The 26,846-nt window shown below is 38.2% G+C and overlaps 2 protein-coding genes across 3 annotated transcripts in view; both read left to right on the top strand.

Moving 5' to 3' along the window:
- Nucleotides 1-11,672, top strand: part of LOC137127400 (guanine nucleotide-binding protein G(i) subunit alpha-2-like) — a 52,494-nt gene extending 40,822 nt beyond the window's left edge. Inside the window, exons 3-9 of the mRNA XM_067504321.1 lie at nucleotides 904-1,045; nucleotides 4,394-4,554; nucleotides 6,685-6,813; nucleotides 9,370-9,499; nucleotides 9,690-9,843; nucleotides 10,432-10,641; nucleotides 10,728-11,672. Coding sequence (XP_067360422.1) covers nucleotides 904-1,045; nucleotides 4,394-4,554; nucleotides 6,685-6,813; nucleotides 9,370-9,499; nucleotides 9,690-9,843; nucleotides 10,432-10,622 — 907 coding nt within the window. The 3' untranslated portion in view covers nucleotides 10,623-10,641; nucleotides 10,728-11,672. The remainder of the gene's footprint in view (nucleotides 1-903; nucleotides 1,046-4,393; nucleotides 4,555-6,684; nucleotides 6,814-9,369; nucleotides 9,500-9,689; nucleotides 9,844-10,431; nucleotides 10,642-10,727) is intronic.
- A 2,374-nt stretch (nucleotides 11,673-14,046) lies between these two features.
- LOC137128082 (PAK4-inhibitor inka1-like) lies at nucleotides 14,047-18,130 on the top strand. 2 transcript variants are annotated; one of them, XM_067505769.1, is made up of 4 exons: nucleotides 14,047-14,065; nucleotides 15,491-15,564; nucleotides 15,676-15,709; nucleotides 17,010-18,130. In XM_067505769.1, the coding sequence occupies exons 3-4, from the start codon at nucleotides 15,692-15,694 to the stop codon at nucleotides 17,997-17,999; spliced, it is 1,008 nt and encodes a 335-aa protein (XP_067361870.1). In that variant the 5' UTR covers nucleotides 14,047-14,065; nucleotides 15,491-15,564; nucleotides 15,676-15,691; the 3' UTR covers nucleotides 18,000-18,130. The 2 variants fall into 2 exon arrangements, with proteins under 2 accessions (XP_067361870.1, XP_067361869.1); XM_067505768.1 differs by lacking the exon at nucleotides 14,047-14,065 and having other exon boundaries at nucleotides 15,423-15,564.
- Nucleotides 18,131-26,846: the final 8,716 nt, after the last annotated feature.

Genomic DNA, 26,846 nt, shown 5'->3' with positions numbered 1-26,846 from the left:
TTTTCCTTTTTTTTTTTTTTTTTATACATACCTGTGTCAAATGTTTTTAAAATTCTGAAAATTTTTGACATTAAAGTTGTTCAAATGATTGTGCTTTAGAGCGCTATTCTTCTTTTAGTGTTTGCTAGTGAAATCTGTGTTAACGTTTGATCTTGCATGTATTTTTAATATTCTCCACATGCATTAAAATTTTCAGCATTTGCCAGCCTATTGTCATAGTAAGATTTGAATAGCACTTTGTAGTCCAAAGTTTGCACACTGATACAAGTCAAAGAAGCTTTTATGGAATTACTAAAAGTTTGTTTGAGGGGAAATTGTAGGCTTTTAGCCATTTTGGCTGTGCCCCACAATGTTTCACAGTAGGCTCACTTGCATTTTAATGAAGTCCTATTCAGCACAAAACACAACCATTGAACATGCTGGCTGTGCGACTCTAGTCTATGGGCTGTGACAGGCAGGGGAGGTAGTTCTGTTTGGTTTCTAGCCCAGCAACATCTTTCTCAGCCCCATGCTCTTTCTCTTCTTTTCTCTCTACAGGTCCAAAAGTAAGTCAATATTTGTTTCGTTGTCCTGAAGCTGAGAGATTTAAAAAAATCTGAATCCTCCCATAATTTAACCTGCCAGAGTTGTTGATCAAAGGCAAAATTATTATAAATCTGAATGAATCTAAAATATAAAGTTTTGAATATGGTTTGGGTTACTCTGAATTATCTATTTTTGCCAGAATAATCTCGTTATAATAATTTAATTGCTCCTAAACAGAAACAAGCATCACAAGTAGTCATCAGTACCTCATCAGAGGTAACTTCTACAATATTGTGTAGTGTAGTAATTACATCAGTATTTAGTTTTATTTTCAAGTTGAGATTTCTTCTTTAAATATATATTGGTTTCTAATTCCAGGATTATTCATGAGGACGGATACTCAGAAGATGAGTGTAAGCAATACAGAGCAGTTGTCTACAGCAACACAATCCAGTCCATTATGGCCATCATCAAAGCCATGGCCAACCTCAAGATTGACTATGAGGAATCTGCTAGAGCGGTAAGTCTCCAACAGTAAAGTTGACAGTAATATACGCTATGGTTGACCTCTGCAAAAGTGGGGGGGTTACATGATGTTGCTATTGTAGATTGTAGTAGAGTATTTTCTGTCATTTGACTGTGACAGCATATCCAAATATATTAAATAGGCCTGTTTTATGATTTACAAGATGGACAGATGGACATATGAGCAAACTGTTAGCCTAATAAAACATTGCAGCTATCCTTTAATTACAGATGCAGCATGAAGAGCTTTATTGTTCTCAAGAAATTGCAAACTAGCATGTTGATTTAACTTGCGAATTGTTGTAAAAAATCTTAAGGAAACTGAATTAAGGTCAGTCATACTGTGTATATTCCCCACTAATCATCACAAGTGGCTTCCACTGCATTTCAATCATACCATGCTAGACACCATACATTTCTAGTCTTGAAGATATGGGGCAGAAATTATCTCCTGGGTGTAATGTGACAGTTTCTACTTAGAAATAATCTCTGGTAGGAGATGGTTAAGATGGACTCCTGCAGTTTTGTGTGTTTTCTGTCCCTGCACGTTTGCTGTTAAAGGAAACTGTTTGGGACACCACCTGAAGAAAGAATAGTATGACAGAAAAAAAATTCAGACATTATTGTTGATAAAAGAAAATTTTGCTTTTTTTCTATAGGAAACCATACTCTATTCTCTATTCTATTCTGTTTTTTTCATGGTTTTCAAACTGTATAACGATATAAATGATACATAGGGAAGCCTAAACTTATCTTAATTTTGGTGAATTTGAATACATAATAAGGCAGCAGTCAAATTCTGATTTATTTATTTAGTTAGTTAGTATACTTTTCATACTTCTGATTCTCCTGGGTGACCTTCATTCTTCAGGCCTTGTATAAACATGGCTTTTGTGGAAAGAGCTTTTTGACTGCCTGGTTTGTGTCAGGATTTACTAGCTACCTAGCTACTAGCTACTAGCTAATGACAGGTTCTGTCGGGACAGATGGCAGTGTTTCATGAATTAGAGTATAAGTTACACCTTCCCCTCAGTCCCCAAAGCAGTTGGCTGCAGAGAGCTTTCAGTATCCTGGAACATTTCACAGATTTCAATTAAAAAGATTATTTGTCTCACAGTCAGAGGGGAAGCAGTCAGCATTGTTTTGAAGTCAGCATGTGACTGAGTTGATTTGTTGGATCTCTTTAGTTCTGCATAAGGAACAAACTGATTCATTTGTCACACATGACACTTGATGCAATCTACTAGAAACCCAAAAGTGCTTGGTGCATTGCAAAGTTGTGTTATTGCACTTGTGCTGTCCATCAAAAAAGCCACATTTTTAGACCTTTTTGACTTTGCCTTCATCAGCATCACAATTTTGCATTCAGTATCATAAAGGCAGTGTAATTGCAATGTTACAGTTAGAAGCATTATTGTGCCCTTCAGATAAAAGCCTCTCCTTTGAGTAGGTCAAGAGAAATGGGTCATAAAGAAATTTATCATGCCCACTTTCTGCTATAAACTGCCCCTGTTCTGTCTCACTATTATAATTACTGCCATGTAAAACACAGCACAGGTTTCCGAACTTCCTGTCTCCTAGAGCTGAGATCGAGTTGCAGGTCAGACAATGGTTAACTAATACATGGAAGTTGGCTCTCAGTAGCTAACATCAAATGTTTATTTAATCTTTGCCCAATTAAAAAAAATAAAGGGTCAGACCGGTGTGATGGATGTGATTTTGTTGACAAAAAACCCTAACTAGAATGTCCAGGGTTTGTTTGTAAAATCCCTGCAGTTTATAGGCTTTAACTCTTCTTGAGCAATATACTGAGCAGAAAAAAAATGCTAAGAGCCAAAAACAAAACAAATAAAATTTAAACTAATCAATACTTTCTGCATACATTTGTCTGGGGATGGACATGAACAGGGGATGCATGCATGCTATTATTTGTTGTACACTTGAGGATATGGACACGTTCCACACACACAAGAAGCACTCCTCTGTTGTGTTTGACTGAACAAGATGAAAAAGTAAAGGAAAAGCATTAGGATGTGTAGTTTCTTTATATAAACAATGTCAATGGCATTAAAATAAACATTACCTATATTCAACACATGAAACCAGGAGCTGGTTTACCTTAGGCAGTTGGTGCAGTGGGTCAGCCGACAGTCATCTGCAAAGTGTCCATCTGGACCCTAGCACTCTGAGGAGATGATGAAATTTATGTCATGGACACAAATGTGCATATTTGGAAAGTATGACATAGCCTTAAAAGGTAAAACAAAGGCTTACTGTAAAATGTCAGTAAACTCATCTTTGTCGACTTACATGAAGCTCTGGGCAACAATTGCAAGCGAATGCATAAGATATTAATCTGAGTGGAGAGTCCATATATGTCCCCAGTGTCTTTGTCATTTAATGTTTACTTTTTAATTAAGTCTGGCATTTGATGGAACTGTTTATCCACAACAATGCACCTTAATAGATGGTTACATAATGTTATGTCATCATATCTTATTAGTCAAGAAAGCAATACTCATTGCTCCCAGTTAAAAGGTTCAGAATAATTTCCTCATATATTTTTTACATGCAAGAAAACAAATTGTCTTTTCTCATGACAGACTGTAAAAATGAGTGCAGTAAGTCTTAAATTTGTACAAATCATAATATAATGATATACTAGAAAACTACTAAACTTAAATTTAAAGCGTACAAAACACTAAAGTCTTCAGGAATGAGCAACAACTTCCATGTCAAACATGACAAGTTTATGGGATATTATTGCTGTTTCTTTTTCTCATATCATAGAAAACAACAGGACAAGTGGCAATATCCTTAAGCTACAGTTTTTATGTAGGTCAAGATAGCGGTTTTTAGCAAGTACAAGTTACCACAAGCTCACACTGAATACCCACAACAACAGTATATTTACTGTATGTTAGCAGGCAGTTTGCTAACAACCACTCATTGATTGAATGTGGTTGACAGTGGCTGAACAAGCTGACGCTGAATTTTATAAGCTTGTTGAATCTCTGTTCTGCCTGTTTTGTGTTAGTTAATGCTGTTTACATTTGCAAGGAGAAAAAAAAGCTGTATTACAGTAAAACAAATAAAAAAGTCACTGAAACCTTACACTTGTTCAAAACATACACATACAAGTTTTTTGCGAGCAGTGAGTATTGTGTAATTGTATTTTTATTAGTATATTAAAAGAAGCAAGTAGAATACTAGCCATGGCACTGAAAAGTCTTGACCTAGAGTTTCATGTATTAACTTTGCCAAGTGCAACTTTTTTATTCAAGAGACCTTCTGTATCTAATGGCATGTTTTGTTTGTTTGTTTGTTTTTTTTATCCTATCAGGATGATGCCCGCCAACTGTTTGCCCTGTCAGCAGCAGCAGAAGAGCAGGGCATCCTGCCAGAGGACCTGGCTAACGTCATCCAACGACTGTGGGCCGACGGTGGCGTTCAGAGCTGCTTCACACGGGCCCGAGAATACCAGCTCAATGACTCTGCTGCCTAGTAAGTGCTTTAATAACATTAAGTTTATTGTGTAGATTGTAGTGTCTCATCATAAATCTGCATGTAGTTGCACATAAAATGCACTGGAAATATGACGGGATTTTAATGTCTGCAGAAAAAGCTCTAGAGTGATGCAGAGATGACTGTTAGTTACTTACTTTTTGTTTAACTGGTAGCTTTCACTTCTAAGACCAGTCAAGCCGCTAATCTGCAACAGCATAGCCAACCTCAGTTTGTCGTCGAAGCTCCTAATTATCACAGTGATCTTTATCTCTAAGTGTTGCATTTGTGATCTGTGTTGTTATCTACTTATAAAAAACAGGTGGTTTGCAGTTATGTAGTAAATAAGTGAGAAACTGCTGGTAAGAGGTGCAAGATGGTTATCATGCTGACCCTCAGAGATGCTCAATTGCACTCCTTTGAAAATCCACAGAAAACAAACACTCAGCTATGTTTGCCACCAGCAGCCTGTAAGCTGCAACAGAAATAAAGTAAACTCATTTCTTTTTAATATGAAAGGCCTTTGAAAATACTATGACACCTCCCGAATGTGGTGTAAACTGCCAAGTACAGCGTTTATCAAATTATTGCTTTGCAGCCAAGGCATTATTGTTTGTGTTGGCCTATATAATCATAACATGTCCAACTCTGCTTCACTGGTCTTGTTAAAGCCAAGGGGACCTGGAAGCACTCTGCCTTGCATTAGTAGCTAGGAGAGTGTACAACATTCAGTGTTTCATCATGACTTTGTAGAGTGCAGAGAATCAGTTGCTGTAAGAGAGGAATAAATGAGTCTGGCACTAAACTCTAATCCATGTCTGAGCACCTGCTGAGAGCCAGAGATATGAAGAGGAAACTAATAATGTGCATGAGAGAGAGAGATGGCACAGCTCTCATTAACAGACAACATTTTTCTGCCCCTTATGCTTTAAAAGAAAGGAAAGTTACTGTACTCTATATAATAATAGATCCCGCTGTCATTATTTGAGGAAATTGTTTCCAAACCTTTTATGTAGTCTGTGTGTAAAATGAAATGGTCTCTCAATGCCAGTTTTGGATTGGACTGTTCAAACGTACTGTGGTGGCTCTCTGCTGAAATAAAGTTGTGGTTTCTTCAGCTCTTGTACTATGTTAAAGTGATGTGACCATTGAACATCGTTGTCAAAATTTTAGTACCTTTTCTAATTGGGACAAACCAAATTCACTTATTTTTTTAAACGTACATACCCATGGCCACATAAAGCATCCTTGCAATATCTCTCTCTGGGGAGCGGGGGTATGATTAAAGTGTCAGACATGTGGCATGACGTAGTGGTGCAAAGGCTACAATATCTACACCTGGGCTGTTGTCTAAATGGGATTTCATCCAGGGCCACAGCTTTGTTACACAACAGCCTTCTTATGCAGTTGGATATTTAGTTCTATATTTAGGTAGTTGTTGTTTTGGGGGATTTTTGTTTTTGTTTTGTTTTTTGTTTATAATCCACACTAAATTTGTTAACAGGTGTAGGAGAGCTGTCCTGAAAAGTCAGATTGCTTTATGTGGCCATGTTAGACTAAACTAAAGAAAATAACAATTTTGATAAAGTGGTCACAGCTGACCATATATCTTTTTCCTAGCTAAGAGAAAATGGAAAAGAGAAGTAATAGAACTCATATTTTTGAGTAAATTGTGTGCTGTCTCTGAAGCCATATCCAATGTTTAAACAAAAAACCTTGTTATTTAAGTGCAAGTATTTGGGATCATAGCTAGTGTTTCTTGATAAAATTCAGTGTTTGCCTCCTTGAACATTCAGCATGATGTTGTAATTATTTTGTAAATGTAAACACTACAACTATTTCTTGTCATGTTTCATCTGGTTCAGCCGGTGGGAGATGTGTAAGATAAAGGTTTCCAGTTTTTAAGCACAAATATACATAAAGTGACCTTCTTTACATTAAATATGTCATGGTACAGAGGTAAAGAATCTTTCTTGTGGTGGTTTATGGCAGTGCGTTGTCTGTAAATTTAACGGTGACTGATTTCATTTGATTTTTTTTGCTGTTATTTTTTGTTTTATGTTATTAATTCTTGTTTTATCAATATCAAATCTTCGTTTCATATATATTTATTTGTTTTTTCCTGAACAGCTACCTAAATGACCTGGCGAGAATAGCTAAGGCAGATTATATCCCGACACAGCAAGATGTGCTGCGGACTCGAGTCAAGACCACTGGCATCGTGGAAACGCATTTCACCTTCAAGGAGCTGCACTTCAAGTAAGACTTGACTTTTGGGGGGGGGGGGGGCTTTTGTTTTTTCATTCGATTGCTCTTTCTGTCAGACTTGGAATCACTTCTTCACTGCTTAAGCTGATTTTATTTTTTTATATGTTGTTCAGATTATTAAGGATGCAATCACAAAACGTGAATAACCTATACTCTGTGCTGTATCTGAATGCCTCTCATGCAGAATGAGACTGGACTGCAGCTGTTATTTTTACCATAAAAGCTTGTCCACTTAAGACTAGAACAAAGGAAGTAGGGAAAATTCTTTCTCCTTTTAATTTACATATATATTTGTATTTTGATTTGTTTTATATTTCTATTATCATATATTTCATGATTGAGGGTAATGTTTTCTGATCATCATCTATAACTTTAATTGATCAGAAATGATGATCATTGAAAGATCTAATTCAGTAGACATCAACACTTTATTTTTTACAGAATTAGCGTTTTTTTTTTTTTTTTTTTAAATACAAGAATTAAACCGGTTATTTAAAAAAGAAGCAAAAGCCTAATTAATAATTGAAATCAGGTTATGTGAGAGCAATGAGAATGGCATATCTTATGAGCAAATGAGCTGTTGATGCATTTCTTTTTACTGCTTTTTGTCAAATTTTTATAAAATTGTTGTATTTTTCTTGACAGCACACATAATTTACATCCTTTGGAAAGTTTGCCCATACCTATCAGTGTTACAATGGACACTCCATATCACACACACACACACACACACACACACACCTGACTGAGGCATTAGTCAACACTAAGGCTTTGGCAACAACATAGGACATTTTTAAATATCTAATTTAAAAAATACTTTAACTACATTATCATAGCTGTTTAAAAAAGAAAAAGGTCTTGCTGTTTCTGTGCCTGCAGTGTATAATAAGGTCATATGTTTTGTCTTAATACAGTTTATTTCTTTGTAGAAGACAGAAACCAAATCCAACTAGTGTGTGTTTACCTGCAGCCTTCTTCTCAGCCCTGTACTGCTATGATATATTTATAGATTATGTAAGCAGGGCGGAAGATGTGTGCAGATGAGGTAAACAGTCCAAAGTGTGTCACTGTTATGTGTTTTGCTTACTTAGCCCAAAGCTGCTTGTCTGTTTGAGGCAAGTTTCCACTCTAATGAATCAAATTCTGCAAAGTGAAAACGTCTCCACTGAGATGCCACAAAAATAGTTACACTCCACCTTCAGCGGCCAGGTGAAAAGGTTCCTCTCATTATTAGGTGTTGATATTGTTCAGGCCGGCACCAACCAGATGAGCATTCTCTTATCCATCTTGCTGCCCTCCATTTTCATGAATAAGTCATATAGGTTCTCAAACAGTCTTAAGGCTTTTACCAGAGCAACTCTTTTTTTTTTCCTTTCAGCTGTTCCCTTTCAGGTTTCGCCACAGCGAATCCTGTGCCTCTATCTAACTCTGTCCTCTGCATCCTCTTCTCTCACGCGAACTAACTTCATGTCCTCTCTCACTACATCCATAAATCTCCTCTTTGGTCTTCCTCTAGACCTCCTGCCTGGCAGCTTCAACCTCAGCATCCTTCTACCGATATATTCACAGTTTCTCCTCTGAACATGTCCAAACCACCTCAATCTGGCCTCTCTGACTTTATCACCAAAACATCTAACATGAGCTGTCCCTCTAATTCCTCCTTGCTGATCCTGTCCATCCTCGTCACTCCCAAAGAGAATCTTAAGCTCTGCTACTTCCAGCTCTGCCTCATGTCTTTTCTTCAGTCGAACAACATCACTGGTCTCAACACCGTCATGAACATCTTTCTTTTCATTCTCGCTGATACTCTTTTCACCTGTCAATACATTTCCATCCTTATCTCTAATCACCCTAACCTCCTGCACATCCTTCCCATCTCTATCTCTTTGTCTCACAAACCTGTACAAATCCACGTCTCCCTCCTTAGTGTCCAACCTAACATGCAAGTCCTCATATGCTCTTTGTTTGGCCTTTGCCAACTCTACCTTCACCTTACACTGCATCTCACTGTACTCCTGTCCACTCTCTTCAGGCTTCCAGTGTCCCACTTCTTCTTAGCTAACTTCTTTCCATCAAGTCTCCTTGTCCACTTTCCTCTTTCCCGGTGACACACTGAGTACCCTCCTACCAGTCTCCCTGATCACATTAGCTGTAGTGGTCCAGTCATCTGGTAGCACCTCCTGACTAAACTCCTCCCTGAAAACTAAACAACATTCTTCCTTTTTTAACTTCCACCATATCCTCCTCTGCTCTGACTTGGTCCTTCTCATCTTCCTCACCACCAGAGTCATTTTACACACAGTTGCTACAGTGCAGTTGCTGTTACCACAGCAACTGCCAACAAATGCCAGGCCGTTGCAGTGAATACCCTACTCTGAAGAGAGGAAGAAGCAGAAATGTTTTCACAGGAAAGGAAAAGGAGAACATATTTTCCACAGGGAGCACTGCTTTGCTGCTCAGTCAGTCAAAAAAAGTTTTTTTCTCCTATGCTCAGTCCATCCGCTCTGTCATAAAAACACCACATCTCCACTGTGTGTGTCTGTGCAGGATGTTTGATGTTGGAGGCCAGCGGTCAGAAAGAAAGAAGTGGATCCACTGCTTTGAGGGAGTCACAGCCATCATATTCTGTGTAGCCATGAGCGCTTACGACCTGGTCCTGGCTGAGGATGAAGAGATGGTGAGTTAAGCTTCTGCTGCCTCAATTTATAAACAATAGCTTCACATTCATTTCACAGTAGAGCGTGTTTTTTATGATAATTTAAAATGTGGAGGGAAGCTGGGGTGTTGGTGAACTCATTTCCTTTATGTGCCCTAGTTGTGCTCTCCAATAATCTCTTTATCTCCATATGTGTGCCCGTCCCACCCAGAACCGGATGCATGAGAGCATGAAGCTGTTTGACTCAATCTGCAACAACAAGTGGTTCACAGAGACATCCATCATCCTGTTCCTCAACAAGAAGGACCTGTTTGAGGAAAAGATTGCCCACAGCCCACTAACCATCTGCTTCCCTGAGTACACCGGTACAGTACAGAGCTTTAGTTACCAAAAATCTTCAAATTTTTTAATTTTTACAGTCACTTCATTGCCAAAAATGCAAATGGCAACTATCTCAAATTCTAAATCATATTAAGCCTTGAAATATTTCTGGCACCCATTTTTTAGAAAAATAGACAATACAATTTCTCTTACTTTTCTTAGTTAGGTGGAAAAGTTGTCATGGCCTCATTTTGAAATGGCAGAAAGAGTAAAAAAAAAATTTCAAGATTATATTTATTGCACAATTAGTTACTGCAGATGTTTCTTCGTCTGAGGAAAATGAAGTAATTTATAAATAGGAATACATACTTTCCTTCACCCTGTTTATTACTTCTGATGATAAACGACAATTTTTACTAGCTAAATGTGCAGTGTCATTATGTTTTCGGTTTGGGTTTTGAGTCATGTTTGCTTAGCACTACATGCAATTTCAAAGTAATTTTTTGCACCCAACTGTACTTTTCAGTTGTGCAAACATTACTTCTGAAACGAGTTTATAGCAAATGTCACTGCTGGTAGATTATTTTGCGCTTGAATGGCAGACTCATTTGGCTCCTCCATGTTTTCCTCAGGCAAAAACACGAACGAGGAGGCCCAGGGTTATATCCAGACCAAATTCGAGGACCTGAACAAGAAGAAAGACACAAAGGAAATCTACACCCACTTCACCTGTGCCACGGATACCAAGAATGTGCAGTTTGTGTTTGATGCTGTCACTGACGTCATCATCAAGAACAACCTAAAGGACTGTGGCCTCTTCTAAAACACATCTGAGAGTCAAAGTGAGTTTAGAGAAATGCGTTGGTCAAAAAGGTACAAAATAATTCTTTGGAAATTACTGACTTATGTGTGCATCGTGCTTCTCTAGATTACTTGAACACTTCTGATGACCATAAAGACGAGGGAATATACACAAATCAAGAATGACTGCACTGGCCAACCACAATTTCCGCTTTGATCTGCTTTTTATGAGGACACCTTTAAGGACAACTAAGAGACTGAAATCCTGACGAGCCTTGCAGAATTTCAATGATTGCTGATCCAGTTGCTCGTTCTTAACTCTTTGGGCTATGACCACAACAATCAGCATTTATTATTGTATTTTTGTTCTCTTTTTATTTGTTCTTTATTTTCAATTACTAGCAAAGGAAAACGTTTTTATATTAAAGCATTCATTTTACTTGTAGAGATTCTAATGTGCAAATTATTAAACGTTTAATCACATGAAGCTTATTTTTTAAAAGACAAAAGCACAGGTATAGACATAAAATATGATTGACAAAGGACAGTTTTTTTTTAATAATGTTTACATAAGTTCATCTTTCATAGCCAAACCGCATATTGTTCTGCTTGAGACAACATGCAAATATTCACTCTATAGTCGGCACAAATTATCTAACATTCTTTTAAAATAAAACTGAAAAATGTTAAAAACTAAAAAATAATAATAGTAATAATAATAGAAAAATGGCTTCATGTGCAGGGGGAAATTAAATTTTAACTGATATTTAAAATATGTGTGTTCTAACATTCTGTCACTTTTTATAGTAACATTTCCATGTCTGTTGCAGTATGTCTGTGCCTTGACCTCTGTTTACAACCAATTCCTAGATACTTTCAGTGCTGTTTGACCAGCTGTGCACCTGTTTTTCTTCCATTTCTCTGCCTAGCACCTACATATGATATAGTGATTATTAATGAGATACAAAAATCTAATTCAGAAAAATGTTAGTGTTTGGGTAAATTTTAAAGTGCTTTAAAAGTCCTATATGATTTTAATTTAAATAAAAGTAGAGATCATCTGACTCTTGCACTCCTGACTCCTCTCTGACTTTTGTGTGCAACTTTTATGCAATGTTGTGTTGTTGGACATACTTAAGTGCAATAATGGCTTTTCAAACTTGTCTCTGCTGATGAAATAGAGTATAAAATTGCAAACATAGGTACAGATAATATTCTTCGGGTTGAGAATCATTACTTTGCACAATATTGTACTGCTGTGCTTAGGAGTCGGTTTCATATAATCCATGTATAACAAAGGAGCCTCATCACATCTTTAAACAGCAGATTAATCTAATTGATCAATTCTCTAGTGTTTAGTTAATTCAAAAAAGAAGTTGCATGTATGTTAGTGCTAAAACAATAGCAGTGTAATGTAATCTCCATTCTCAAAGTCTCAGGTGAATCTGTTCACTGATGAAGTTCAACTGAAGGTGAACATCAGTCAGTGTTGAACTGCACTGAACAACTTTCTATTTTTCGCTTTAACTTTAGACACTTCATTCTTGATATCTTTGAAGTTTAGGTGGAGGTTGACTGAATTATTTAAAAAGCCATATATGGGGATTGCTAGTGAAATATCACTGACCAATTTCTTAAAGAATCTAACTCTAATTTTAAAGTGATAAAACAAATTTCCCATTTAAGACATGTCTAGAGACATGTCGCCATCTAGTGGAGACTTAAACTTGCACAGTTAATGTGGGGGACCTTTAATAAAACTATCTGGTGCTGCATTTGCAATTGTCTGTTGTTGCAGTGGATGTTTTTCAGCTAAATGACTCTTTCATTGAGACAGAGGAATGAATTGCAGTTGTTGAAAAAATAACTCTTCTTTTCTGCATTTAATGGTTCAAAATAAAAGTATTATTTATACAATCAGCTAAATTTAAAGATTGAGTTCCACCTTATCTTGCAGGCATGTTACTGGGTCACGCAGCTTAGGACAAGCCACAAGTACCAATTTCAATACTGATGTGGGTTACTCCCAACAACAATAATGAACAGATGCATTCCTATTGGCCCATCGGATTTGCATGAAAATGGCGTTGAATGGATCATTGAATTGATCGTCAAGTGCTAAATGACCATCAACACTACAGGGTTAGTGCCCACTGAACCCGTGGCCCTTGGATGCCTTACCATCTGAACTACAGCTGCTCCCATTCACATGTACAATCAAACAGATCTACTGACAGCTTCCTTCACTTCATCAGCTACATTTTCTGTGTCTTATTAACAATTTTAATAATGATACAAACCATACACATTTGTTGAATTATTTCCACAGTAGCCTACAAGTTTTTGTTGATATATTACTATATGTGATATTACTATACTGTGATAATACCGTGAAAATGTTTCTCCCTATTTTAAATTATTACTCGATTGTAGGGTGTTAACAGAGCATATGACAGCACATATAACATTGTTTGCCCACATTACTCCAAATGTGACTGCTCCATCATTCTACTGACAAAACAGTTCAACATTGTGATAGGGCTGAATTGAGAAATGTTAAAGGAACGCTTGACCTCATATGGAGACACATCCATTTTATAGTAATTTGTGGATTAGTTATGTTTATTAAAATGTAATCATGAGAAGCTTTGGCTCCACCAGTCAGTTGTTACAGTGCAACCCTATCAGCAGGCAAATACTTTAACACATTTCAGCTCCATCCAGATCAAAAGTACCACAATGGCCTCCAGAGTCAATAGTCGAGGACACAAAAGCAACACTTTAAATAAAGTACAAAAAAAGAATACATGGAAATATAAAGAAACAAACTAAATATACCTTTAAATAAAGACAGTACCTGGAATCCAGTTTCAACATTTTAGCTGTGCTCTTTTCAACTGTAGAGGGCACTACAGTTTTTGACATTAAGATTCCAGATTATCACAATTTCTCTCAGACTGGGGACACAAAACATATGGCTTGAAAATACACAATTAAAACATTTTAGTTTCTAATGCCAAATGGTGAAATAAAATTTTTCATATATTCTGTTGTAATCACTTTGTTACACTTTTGTTGGCTGCACACTCACATTAGATGTTTTTTAAGCCAAAATTAGACTGAAGTGAAATAAAAATGTTATTTAGATATACCAAACAGAATATATACCTTCTCTTCTACTCCTACTCTCTGTTCTCTTGTGTGTGTGTGTGTGTGTGTGTGTATACACACATATATATATATATATATATATATAGAGAGAGAGAGAGAGAGAGAGAGAGAGAGAGAGAAAGTGAGAAGAGGTGAAGGGTGTGGAGCAGGAAGTAGCAAAGATTAGTAGGAGTGAAGTGAGGATGGTGGTGAAGAGGATGAAGAATGGAAAGGCAGTTGATCCTGATGACATACCTGTGGAGCCACACCATGAAGTTGTGGAAAAAAGTAATAGAAGCTAGACTAAGGGCAGAGGTGAGCATTTGTGAGCAGCAATATGGTTTCATGCCTAGAAAGAGTGAAACAGATGCAGTATTTGCTTTGAGGATGCTGATGGAGAAGAACAGAGAAGGTCAGAGGCAGCTGCATTGTGTCTTTGTAGATTTAGAGAAAGCATATGACAGGATGCTGAGAGAGGAGCTGTGGTATTGTATGAGGACGTCTGGAATGGCAGAGAAGTATGTTAGAGTGGTGCATGACATGTATGAGAACTGTAAGACCGTGGTGACAGATATTATCTTCTTCTTCTTCTTCTTTTCCTTTTGGATGTTCCCTTTTAGGGGTCGTTTTTCTCATGCCTTTCATTATACGATTCAGGGGAAAAACAATCACAACTATTTTTTATTATTTAATGGTTCAAAATAAAAGTATTATTTATACAATCAGCTAAATTTAAAAATTGAGTTCCACGTTATCTTGCATGTTACTAGGTCATGCAGCTCAGGACATGCCATAAGTACCAATTTCAATACTGATGTGGGTTACTCCCAACAACAATAATGAACAGATGCATTCCTGTTGGCCCATCAGATTTGCATGAACTTTCACTCACTGAATAGTGTGAATGGATCGTCAAGTTCTAAATGACCATCAGTTAGCGCCCTTTAGTGTGGAGATCATTGTTTACATCAAGGTGTTTTGTTGATATTCATGTTCAATGATTTAAAATTGAGGTGCCACTATAACCAAGATTTACATTGTTTGAGTTACAAAAATAAGACAGAAAAGGTTACAAATATTTGTAAAAAATCATGTATGAGAACAGTAAGGGGCAGGAAAATTGAACATATGTTGCCTGTGTTGCCATAACATTGACTTAGCACATCTTAAATAACTATTCACTTAAACAGAAAATCAGTTTCAACTAAACTTCTGACATTTCACAAATTTGTAGCTTTACAGCATATATTATATTAATTATGACTTTTAATGTCGTATACTGAATACAAAAAGTAAAATATTTGGCCATTTGTTATTATTAAGAAATTTGAAAATACCAACTTGGCCTTTAGGAAGTATTTGTAGAGCAAACACTTTATCAAGAAAAAAATTAATAGTGGGATCAAGTCATAAAAAAGTATCAAAAAGAGGAAAAACATATTTACATCAGAGTTTTAATCATCACCATCATTTTCCTATTTTCACCACAAAAGCAAAGTTTGTCTTTATTTCGTCCTTTATTTTTTATTATGAAAACTGGAATAGTCCCTGTTGCGTGTCTTGTATTTGGTGCAGTTGCACACTGAGCCTCTGAGCGGAGCCAATGAATCTCCTGCGCTCTGATTGGCTCGTTCAAGACACAAGTGACTGTAACTGGTTGGCAGCTGAGCGCGGCGCTGTAAAAGGAGGCCAACAGGGCTGAAATCTCACTCAGCACATCTGCTTTTGGTCCATCCGCAGGTCTGAATAAACCGGGACATTTTCCTCCTCATGGGACAAATTATTTCCGTTGGACTCAAACAATCACATTAAAAGTGAGTGTTGTCTACTTGTTCCCTACTTTCTTGAATAAGTTGCGTGTTTTCTTATAGATTGATTATGTCTGCGTGTTCCTGTTAAAAGTGGTTCATAATTTTTTCTTGCAGGAAGTGAGGTTCACAGATGAAAGGAAAAGAAATGGTGAGTTCCTTTTAATTTTCGAAAGTTGGTTTATTTATTTAATTTACATATGAAGCAAAATACATTAAAGACTGGGCACTATTAGTTAGTTGCTTGGTGCAAGTTTGAAGCAAATAGAATTAATGTGGGATTATTCTTCTGAATAAAAACCAGCTGCAGCAGAGAGACCAGTGATGCTCATATGTGACTGAATTCACTCATTTGTTTGAGATAATAATTATATATAATATAATATATTATATCGAGATTTCTGACTGCTAAACGAACTTTTACTGATTATTTCAAATTCAGATTCTGATTAATTCCTAAATCGGCTGATTGTAGTCTGTAGGCTGTAAAACGTTTTCCTTGTATTTAGCACATTTCCTGTTTTGTTCATGACCATATGAATCTTGGATACTTTCCCAAGATCTAGCAGAATAATTATGAAAACATGGTGGAGAGCAGAGGGTCTTGTTGTAGGGTGAACTACTGGAAAGTGCAGAGCCAGAGCATATAGATCGTTCAGGTTCAGAGGTTAACAAGGTGACATCAGGGGGAAGGTATAAGAGTGCTGTTCTTCTGGCTCCTGTTGAATTTTGTTTCTGGGGCTGCAAATAGACCTGCAGCCTATGTTTCTACTCTGCTGGTAGGACTGTAAATATCTCACCTCTCTGTCAGTACAGACTCCTTTTTTTAAATATCAGTATCACACTTAGCAGGAGCCGAGTTTTACATTCCTTACTTTTGATTTTTATGGGCAAACAAGCTGCACTCTTAAATAAATATGACTCCTGTGGTTAAATAGGATCCACATTTTTTTCTTAACATACTGCAGATATTTGTACTTAGTCCTGGAGCTGGCTCACTACATAAAAATAAATAGCTGAGGTTAGGTATTCATGCAGATCTCCCCGTAGCCACATCTGTCCGTGTTTTCAGATCAGTCACTGCTGAGTCAATGAAAACAGGGCGTTCACTCAGGTTGTTTTTGTTGTTTTAGTAAATTAACAGACAGATAAATTGTCTTTGTGTCGACATCTGTCTGAACAGCAGGTCGGCTGGCCTTTCCAAGTTACATAGAGAGAACAGATTCATTGGTAGGAACTTACTGCACACAGGTCTGAGCATGCCCATCAAACAGTCTGTGATACTCTTCATTTATCCAACTCTTCTTTTTATAAGAGTCGGTCAACAACATTTAATCAGAGAGGTTTTGAAATTTCCAGTAGCTGTGTTTGCTCAGTGTATCCACTGACGTGCTATAGCAGGGGATTTTCTGAAAACGTTGGTCAGACTCTGTGACTTCTTGTTTCTACAGCGTTGCTTACATGACTCAGGTGACTGCTTACGGGAGCAGATGCAGTATATGATGAGGTCCTTGCAAGATCTGAAGCAACTGCGGAAGACCTGCCCCGCAGCCAGACGTCCCCTGGCTCCCATCAACTCCCAACTCCCAGCACTGTCGCACCACGCGGCAGTGGCACAGGCATGTCAGCAGCGAGCACTGCAACGAGAACAGCGCGCACGGCTGAGGATGTCTAACGCCAGCACGGCCAGCACCTACGACTCTGCCTGCTGCCTCACGAGTCCTCTGGAAGAGGAGGAGGACAATGATGAAGCAAGCAGTCGTCTGGGCCTGAGACTGGACCTGGGCTCTCCCAGCAGTCACAAAAGTCTTGAGTTTGATTCAGGTTACTCTGAAGCATCATGGCAGGATGAAGGGGTTGTTCTAAGGCGCACAAGGAATGTGCGGGTGTCTTCTTCTGCCTGCCACCGCACAAACAGGGCACCGAGTGGACGTGTCCGACCTAAATCCACATCCGACGCCTGTCTAGAGAGGTGGACATCATTTGAGGTCAGTGACCCAGAGGACTGGACAAACTCGTTATTGACAAGGGGACGCAACCGTCAACCTCTGGTTCTGGGAGACAACAGTTTTGCAGACCTCATACAGAACTGGATGGACTTGCCAGATTGCCCTGAGCCCAGCGAACTGAAGTCAAATTCTAGACAGAGACTGGGAAGAGATTTTTTTGTCAACATGAGGCAGAAACTAGCTGGGTTTTCTAAGAGTGTAGAGAACAGGGTGAGGATTCGATCCACAAACTCTGCTCATCTAAACAGAAATGCAAATGCAGCAAAACGTCTGTCCTGTCCAGCTGTGGTGTCCCAGCCCAAAGTCCCCTTTTTTCACCAGTCCCTCTTAGGCATTCATGAGCTGGACACAGACTTCTACCACTTTGCAGCTCTCATGAAATCAGGAAGCCGACAGCCGATAATCTGCAAAGATATCATTGGCTACATCTGATACTTTGTGTCCATGCAATGACAAACAGACTGAACTATCCTCTATGTCACTTTATGTTCAAAAGACTGTTGTTTTTGTTTTATTTCTAATACCCTGTGACTGAACTATTGGAAATAAAGGTGTTCTCATAATTTGGACTTTACACTGTCTTTTTTGTGACACGAGATGTGTTCATTATTATAATTCTGAGTTCCTAGAAGATGTTAATCAAGAGCATTAATTTCATTACAGTCTGACAGCCCCTCCACCCTCCGTCTTTCTTTGCAGTAATGTAAATGAATGTGAATTAATTTGTTTTCATTAAAATTAAGTATGTGTGGTACATATGGCTTTATAGATGCATAGTTTGGGGTAATTGGTGTATAATAAAAAAGATATATTGGATGATATTGCAGATGTGCAGACATGTAGTGATTCCAGGACTAAAGTTTGGAGCACAGTTGTTAGATATAAAGGGACTCTTTTCTTACTTATGTTCTTGCTCACAAATAGGTTGATTGCTTTTGGGAGGCTTTAAACAGGACGACAGAGATATTTACAGGCCAGAAATATTAAGACAGAACCCTGGGTTTGCCCAATGAGGTAATTGCCCTGTGTCAAGGCAGAAAGAGGTGAGCAGAGGCGAAGCAGCTGGTTGCAGATGGGGCTGAAGTTTACTCTGTTCTCTGCTTTATGAAGCATAACATCTGACTAACAGGCCTCATTTAACCTGGCCTCTGCTCTTACTGTGGTCGAGCCTCACAGGTAGCACCTACTGATCCACACAGATTGTGTTATGGTGCCATTAGGCTGAGTGAGGAAAGTAATACAAATACAGTGATACAAAGGTGTGACATCTGCACCAAGATAAGCTAATGATTACGCCAACTTGTTCATTAATTCAAGGGGAGAAACAGCACCAGACATTATAAAGATAAGATTTTCCGCCAAAAGGATTTCCCATGCTCTCTGCTGCAGCCTGTCTCAGCAATCACATCTAATATTAAGGACATGGGAGGTTAGAGAAGAGGGATGGTTGGGTGCCGTTTGTCCTAGCCTGTTTATCTAGTCTCCTGGTGGAATGTCACTGCGGCCCCCTACTGAGCACCCAGATGGGTTATAATGACCTCTCAATAAGACACAGCCAAAGGAAAACATTCACATGACAGTGAGGGTGTGTGACATTGGTATAGCCCTCACAATTAGAGCTTAAAAATACATTTTTGAGCTCCCTCTCTACAGCTGATAATAATTTTAAGCACACATTGGTTCCCACAGATTGAAGCTGGAAACTGACCGGGGGTCACTAACATGAGAGGAGAAGAAAAACAAAGCAACAGATTCAACACATTACTCAAACACCATACACTCTGCAGTAGTAGTTCATCAGTGTCCACTGACAATATCCACTGTGCCTAAGTGGTCTTGTGATTTGTCCTTAGACCCTCAAAGCAGTGTTTACAACAACAACTGCTCCAAGCTGACAAACTATATAAAGCAATAACATACAAAAAAGGAAAATGCAGCATTGAAGTAAAGTCAAACATCAGCTTTCAGCTCCAAATTATTTATTTATTTTCTTTGTCCTTTCAGCTTATCCAATGAGTTCAGGGTCACCACAGCAGATCATTGTCTGCATGTTGATTTGGCACAGTTTTTACACCGGATGCCCTTCCTGATGCAACCCTCCCCAATTTGTACCAGGCTTGGACCGGCACTGCACAGCTGGGGAGGGGAATGGGCTGTTGGGAGTTCAGTGTCTTGCCCAGAGACACTTTGACATATAGCCGGGACCGGGGATTAAACCACTGACCCTGTGGTCCATGGACGACGGAACTTTCTTCCTTAGACAGTTTTTAGTTCATTATTTGCATCAATGTCTAATATTGAAAATGCAAATGAACCATTCATTTGTAAACAACAACAATATTTATTGTCCAGCAACGTTCGTGGCACCATTATGTGGTGTGTTTGTCACCATTTCTATGATCTAGGATGTTATTGTTCACTGGGCACAGAGGCATTTCTCAATAACAGTTTATCCACCAGATCATAGCACTTCTAGAGTGACTTACCTTTCAAACTATAAAGGATAAACAATGGCTGCCACCCACAGTCTGCGTATAACCAACTAGACTCTATTAGCAGTCGCCATAAACAGCAACCAGGACTTTGGCACACAAGATGATCTAAAGCAGATCTGCTGAGGCATCACACACTTACCGGGTGGTCCACTCCAAGACGGTGGGCACACGACAAAACTAATTAAAGGCAGCGCTCAGATTTTTATTTTCTGGTCATCACAGATAGTCCAGGGTACTTCTTTTATTAATGCCATCACTCTCATCACCCATGCTGTCATTATCTATTCAGCCATCAGAAGTAAAAGATTAGCTAGGTGCTTAAGTTTGGGAAACTCCTTGTGTGTTTGACTTAAACAGACCTGCTTACTCTAGCTGTGCCTGTAACAGGAGGGATTATTGCACACACACACACCACACTCTGAAAAAGAGATGGTTTTATGAGTCTTTTCAATAGGTGACATATAATTATTCCGAGGTTGTTTAAATATCTCTAAATCTTTCCTAACAATGCAGATTCTCTTCTGTTCTCCAGAAAACTGTTTCAGAAGCTTTTTATCAAAAAGTTACATTATTCATTTTTACTTACTTCACTTTATTACTCCCTAATGAGTTATACTAATTCTCCACATCTCTTTCCACAATACCAACATTTTACACGACAGTTTCAGGTGTCATGGCTTAAAACATATACTATATAAAAAACAGAGGAATATTTAACATACTTATGTGTTATTTTATGATGGAAAACAAGCTTTTGATAAAAGGCCTTGGGATTTTTGTGGAATAAAGAAGGAATTCATTGTTTTGTTTCTTCAACTTTTATAACGGTGAATTGCTGAATCTGGTTATGTAGATCTGTGATTGATTCCACACTTTACAAAAGACCATTGGTAAGTTCGAGATGCATGACATTATGTGGCTACACTTCTATTTTGCTTGCAGGAAGTTGTATTCAAGTGATATTTCCCAAAAAACAAGTTTCTTAAAAAAAAAAGCTACAGGAGTGGATGGAGAAAAGGGTTTAAAGGGTCTTAAAGGATGACAGGTAACATATATATGCACAAACAGTGTGGAGGAATTAGCCTGGTTTTCTATGATTCACATAGTTGACTGTTCAACTCAGAGATTCAGGGTTGCATGTTGCTGAAAACCACAAGTGCAACACTGCACTCAGATGTTCCCTTTTAAAAGTTCAAATGTCAAATGAGCTTTAACTACTACTAATACTTTATGAAGCTTTTTTACTGTGAGTAAAATATTTGAGTTGCAGTATGTTTTGGACAAATGCCCATTAGACAGCTGCATAAAAACACTTTGTCACAGATGGAGAGAATTACTTTATCACTTTTTGTTGTCTTTACTGAAGAAGGACTCATCTCTTGACTAGACATATGGACACACATTCAGACACAGGCACACAGGCTATTCTTATTAGCCTAATAACTATACAGAGTGTCATAGGAATTGAGGTGTGGAGGCATTTAGCCTGCACCTTTACAATGAATCAATGTGATTAATGAATTGATTATTTAACTGTTGATGTTTTTTTGGCTATGAAACTCAATGACCAGTGTATTCGAATGTTTCAACTTTTTTTCATCATGCAAAACTCCCCTGGTATAACCTGGTCAGAACTAATAAATCATTCCCCGATTCACTGCTTCTCCTAATCTCATACTTACATATGTTAATACTATACAAACATCTGCCAGTGAACCCCTTAAGTTGACTTTTCAGAATTGAATTTTACTAAAAGTATTGTAATTTATTTATTTAATAATTTGGATCTTTCGTAAATAATAATACAAATAATTGTTGTAAATTCCCTGTCACCAGTGTATATAATGTATTATGCAACATACTAATATGCTTGGAACAGGGACTGGGGGACTTATCACATGAGCTTCATTTAGAAACCACACAGCTGCTTGCTTGTTCTGGTTACTGTAAACCTGACCAAGAGGTTCATGGGAATCATAAGAGACGACACTAGTGAAGTATCTCATAAGAGTCTTATGTGGTTCTCATGGTCAAACAAAGCCTCTTAGGTCAGACCCTGCTTCCTGCACACCAAAACTAGAATCCCCCAGTACAAATAATACAGCTTTAATAGAGCTAATTAATTAATTAGTAGTTTAATTAAACTTTATAGGTAAATTAAAAAAATGTGAAATGAAAAAAACACAGTAGATGTTTACTAATACAGTAACTCTTGCAAGAATATTTACAAGATAAGGGTAGAAAAAAACCACTGCAGTTAACAGACATTTGCTTTTTTTTAAAAATCAAACTCAAATCGTCCAATTTATTTTGTTGTACTGCAGAAAAAAAATATGAACAATATAATAATTATAATAATAATTATAGCTTAAAGCTACTAAAATTTGGGGAATTAAGTTATCTGTATTATGAGACTTGAAATCACTCCACTCAGGGCTTCACATAGTGTGTGAAAACCTGTGACACCTCTGAGATTCACACAAGATATCCTTATGATTTAGCATGTGACGCCTTGGGTTTTACTTTCTCTGGTTGGTTAGAAGAGCGAGCCTCACTTAAAAACCTTTAGAGGGGAATATCATAACTCTATTGCCAGTTCCTGTAATATTGAAAAGAATCGTTTAATTCTATGCAGCAGATTTGAAAGCTTGAATAAACAACCACCTTTGGAATGTAGTGCTATTCTTTGCCGTGTATTCTTGCTTTGATTATGCTGCACCTCAGGACTTGCCTGAGCCTGCGTTGCTTCATATCCCAGTTCACCCACATTTGACTCGGTAGAACTACCACAGGGCTCTGCCTTTGCCAGCTGCAAACGTGATGTCTCTAAACAAAACACTGGATTCTGTGGAGACAATAAATGTTTTTTTCTGTTTCTTGCAGAGCCTCATGTCACAGCATTCCCATAAAACAGCTATTTCCCCTGCTATGTCTATAAAAAGATAAAACCCACAAGGTCCTCTTGGAAAAGGCAATTGTCTTAAACAAAGAAAAGAGATTCATATGTGTCTTTGTTTTTACAGATACATGACGATTAAACTGTATCTCTGTGTTGCTCTCATCAATTTGCAGAGCTATAATGGTAACAACTTAAACATGGTATCAATAAATACCACAAAGAAGACTTTGCAAACAAAGCTTGTGCAGGATGCCAAAGCCACATCTGGTGACACACTCTCTACATTCCTTGATGCAGATGCAAGTGTGAGAGCGGAGTCTTTGGGCACTTGGAGGCCTTTCACAACCACATGGCCCAATGTGTGTTTATAGTCACACATGCTAGGAGTCAACTCCAATAGCCTGGTTAAGTCAAACACACACTTTCACTTCCAAACACAAATATTCACACTTGCATACACTCAAACATTGTTGCATAGTTTACCTTGATACAATAGACACAGAAGGAAAAGGCAGGAAAGCACATCTACCTTTGAAGACCTTGCCTGTACCCACAAACCAGAAATAACATGTTGTATTTTGGTGGAGAGCTAACAGTTTTCTTTTTAAACCACTGTCTTAAGTATGTATAAGGCCCCATTTTCAGAAATGCATGCACAACAAATTTAACACATACCCGCAATTTTGTCTTAGTATCCTCTGATTTTGCACATAATAGAGCCTTTATTTAGTCTGCATGTGACCTTCTGTAAAACGGCCTTGTGCTTCAAATAACTGATAAAAGGTTGCCTATTTTTGCCCATCTTTCTTGACTGAGAGTAGCTCATGTGACTAGCATTCAAAGCACAGGGAGGCCTCCACTTGCCCAGATTTTGCAGACACAGGAAGTATCACAGACTTGATCATTGTGGGAGAGTGGGCTCGCCTGGCTCATGTTCATGTGAACTCGAGGTGTGCAGCGATAAGAAAAAGTGGAGAGAAAAAACATAAATCCTGCATGATGAAGGATGAGAGAATGGAAAGAGCCAAGGGTGATGAGGAATGCAACACCAGAGGAGAGAGGAGATTTGTAGGGTAGATTGCACTGTCAGAGAAAGTGAAGTGACTGGGTTGAAAGTCAGTGATCAGAACACAAGCCTGCCATCTGCCCATCTACACAATTGGTCATTCTGGTGGGCAGGAAACTGAGGTCAAAAGAGTGACCTTGAAATGTTGCCTTCCTGTGGTTCTACGCAGCATGGTCATGTCGCTAGCTGTCCCTCCACAGCTTCAGACAAAAATCCCTCATTAGATGTTTGCACAATAGAGTCCTTCTCCAGTTTAAGATGGCTACGCTGGAGAACGACAGAAAGCAGACATTGTGTGGTCTTAAAAATCTCTCAGTCTCCCGCATCCTCCATCTCATTATTTTCTCTGACATTTTCACTTCCTGCTGACTCTTTGCCCCATCTTCTTCTCTGTTGTCAGATGACTCATGAATTCACTGCAATGATCTTATGAAAATAATTTGCATTTTTATAAGACCCCTGCAGTTATTTGTTACTGAAAATGTGCCATTTCTTTGCGCAGACTTTGCTTTAGTGCGCTGTCCAACGAGTTAGTCGTGACGGACTTGCTCCCCCACTATGTCTGGCTATGGATAATTTGTTATGATGGTTGAACTTGTTTAGTGACCTCTTGTGCTGATATATGCCAGAGCAGGGCTGAGTGTAAATGGAAATGTTGAGAAAAATGAGAGAGGATGTCCACCGAGGCCATGGAGTGACACACAAATTACAATTGTGTACAACTGTACAAAAACCACATTGTTTGTTTATGGTTTCTGAGATTTATTTCTAATATGCTTTTGTAGGGAAAAACAGAAAGAGCAATGTGACTGTAACCCATTGTAACCCTACAATGTTTCCCCTAAGCTTTACTGGCTTCTTCGACACTGCTTCTTCATTTAGGGGCTAACATTTTACGAGTTTATTAATACTTCAATGAAGGAAATGGCATCTTACACAGAGCAGACACTTAAGGGACCTATCAAAAACTCTCTTTTATAACCCAAGTGAAAATCATTGGGCATGAATGATCAGCTGTGTTGAATATGGTGTGAGGGAAATGTGGGGAATAAGTCAATAAACCACACTTCAACCCCCCCCCCAAAAAAAGTAAAATAAAATGTTACAAATATACAAGGCTTGTAGTATTTTCCTTTTCCAAAACTTAAAGGAATTTATTTGCAGATTTGTTTTCATGCCTGTCTTTATCTAAACAACTAAACAACTTTAATTTTTAGATACCCATTTAGCTTAGTACCAAAACTTTAAACAAAAGGATACAGCTTGCCCTGTTCAAAGCTCACTGGTTTACACCTTATTTATGTTTAATTCATGTGAAAAACCATATTTTGGCTTAATGATGACGATTTGATCATTTGTGAGGGAAGCATCAGTTGTTCCAGAGCTTCTTCCTGCTCCAAAACCCAATGCAAAGCTGACCATGGGTAACTTCATATCAGAGTATATCAGATTGAATATCTCTCCACTGCTGGTAGTGCTGTTTAATGTTTCCAGATCACAGGAGCTCCGACAGCATCTTTTCATAATGTGATAAGTTTCGGAACATATTTCCAGTAAGGAAATATTGTTTTAAAATGTACATGTTTTGCAGATCCTAACTCTCTGGCCCTTACATAAATTGGCATTGGGTGCAAACTGCATGTCATGTCTCTTACTATAATATAAACATAGAAATATACACAATAAATTAAAATGATGACAATTTGGGTAAGATACATGTTTAAGTTGACCAAATGTAAAGTAACAACATCTAAATCTCCCAGTGCAGCAGTATTTTGACAGAAGTAGAAGCCCCTGTCTGGCAGTGAGTCAAATCCTCCTCATGGCTCCTGTGTCAACACACGGCCCAGTGGAAGTGGGTTACTGCAGACACCAGATGGCCGTCTGCCTCACCTGGACTACTGCTGATATTAAACAAAGCTGTCAGTCCTAATGCAGACCGCATGACTGAGTGACCACCTCAGTACAACCAATGGAGTCAAATATTAAACTCTGAACTGTCACCTCTCCCCAACCCCACTCCCACTCAGCTGACACATGGCACATACTGTCCTATTGAAATAATCCAATAAGATTTGTTCAGTACTGGTTATTGTGGAGATACTATCTAAGATACACTACACTTACTTTTTTAACTTTAAGTTTAGATGAAACAGAAAAAGAGCTTCTTGAACTGAATTTTAGAAGCCGGAAGCTACAAATCTTTACTTAAGCACCTATTTATTTTTACAGTCACTGCTCCATGTGTGAATCAACTTAGGAGCTTAATACTCTATTAAAACACAATTATAAATAACCTATTCAAGACAGATGGCTGGACACATTTTCTATTGTTACAGATGACAAGTTTAATTACAGATGAGTAGAGTCAAAGTGAAGCCATAAAAGCAAAACTGAACATTGGTCAACAACAGCCTGTTTCATAACCAGAATTTCGAGCTTTAACATCACCTTAGACTGGTTGTCAACGGTGCACAAAAAAAACGAGACAGGTTGGGTGACATGTCATAAAAACACAGTCTGAACTTACCCTCACTAAGCAGTTTTCATTTTACAGATCAGTTTTGTTTTCCTGCTGCACTCCCTCTTAGTATTCAGACTTTTGGAGGACAACCATTTTCAGGTGTCTCCAGAGATGTTCAATAGGGATTAAGTCAGGGCTCTGGCTGTGCCACTGTATGACATTCACAGTTATCCCTTAGCCACTCCTGTGTTGTGTCGGCTATGTGCTTAGGATTGTTGTCATGTTGGAAGGTGAGCCCAGTCTGAGGTCTTGGGGACTGTGGAACAGATTTTCATTAAGGTACTGTACCCTGTAC

Source organism: Channa argus, chromosome 5 (genome assembly GCF_033026475.1).
Source record: "Channa argus isolate prfri chromosome 5, Channa argus male v1.0, whole genome shotgun sequence".
NCBI lineage: Eukaryota > Metazoa > Chordata > Actinopteri > Anabantiformes > Channidae > Channa > Channa argus.
The sequence above is the reverse complement of the archived record's forward strand: the minus strand, read 5'-3'. Positions and strand labels throughout refer to the sequence as shown.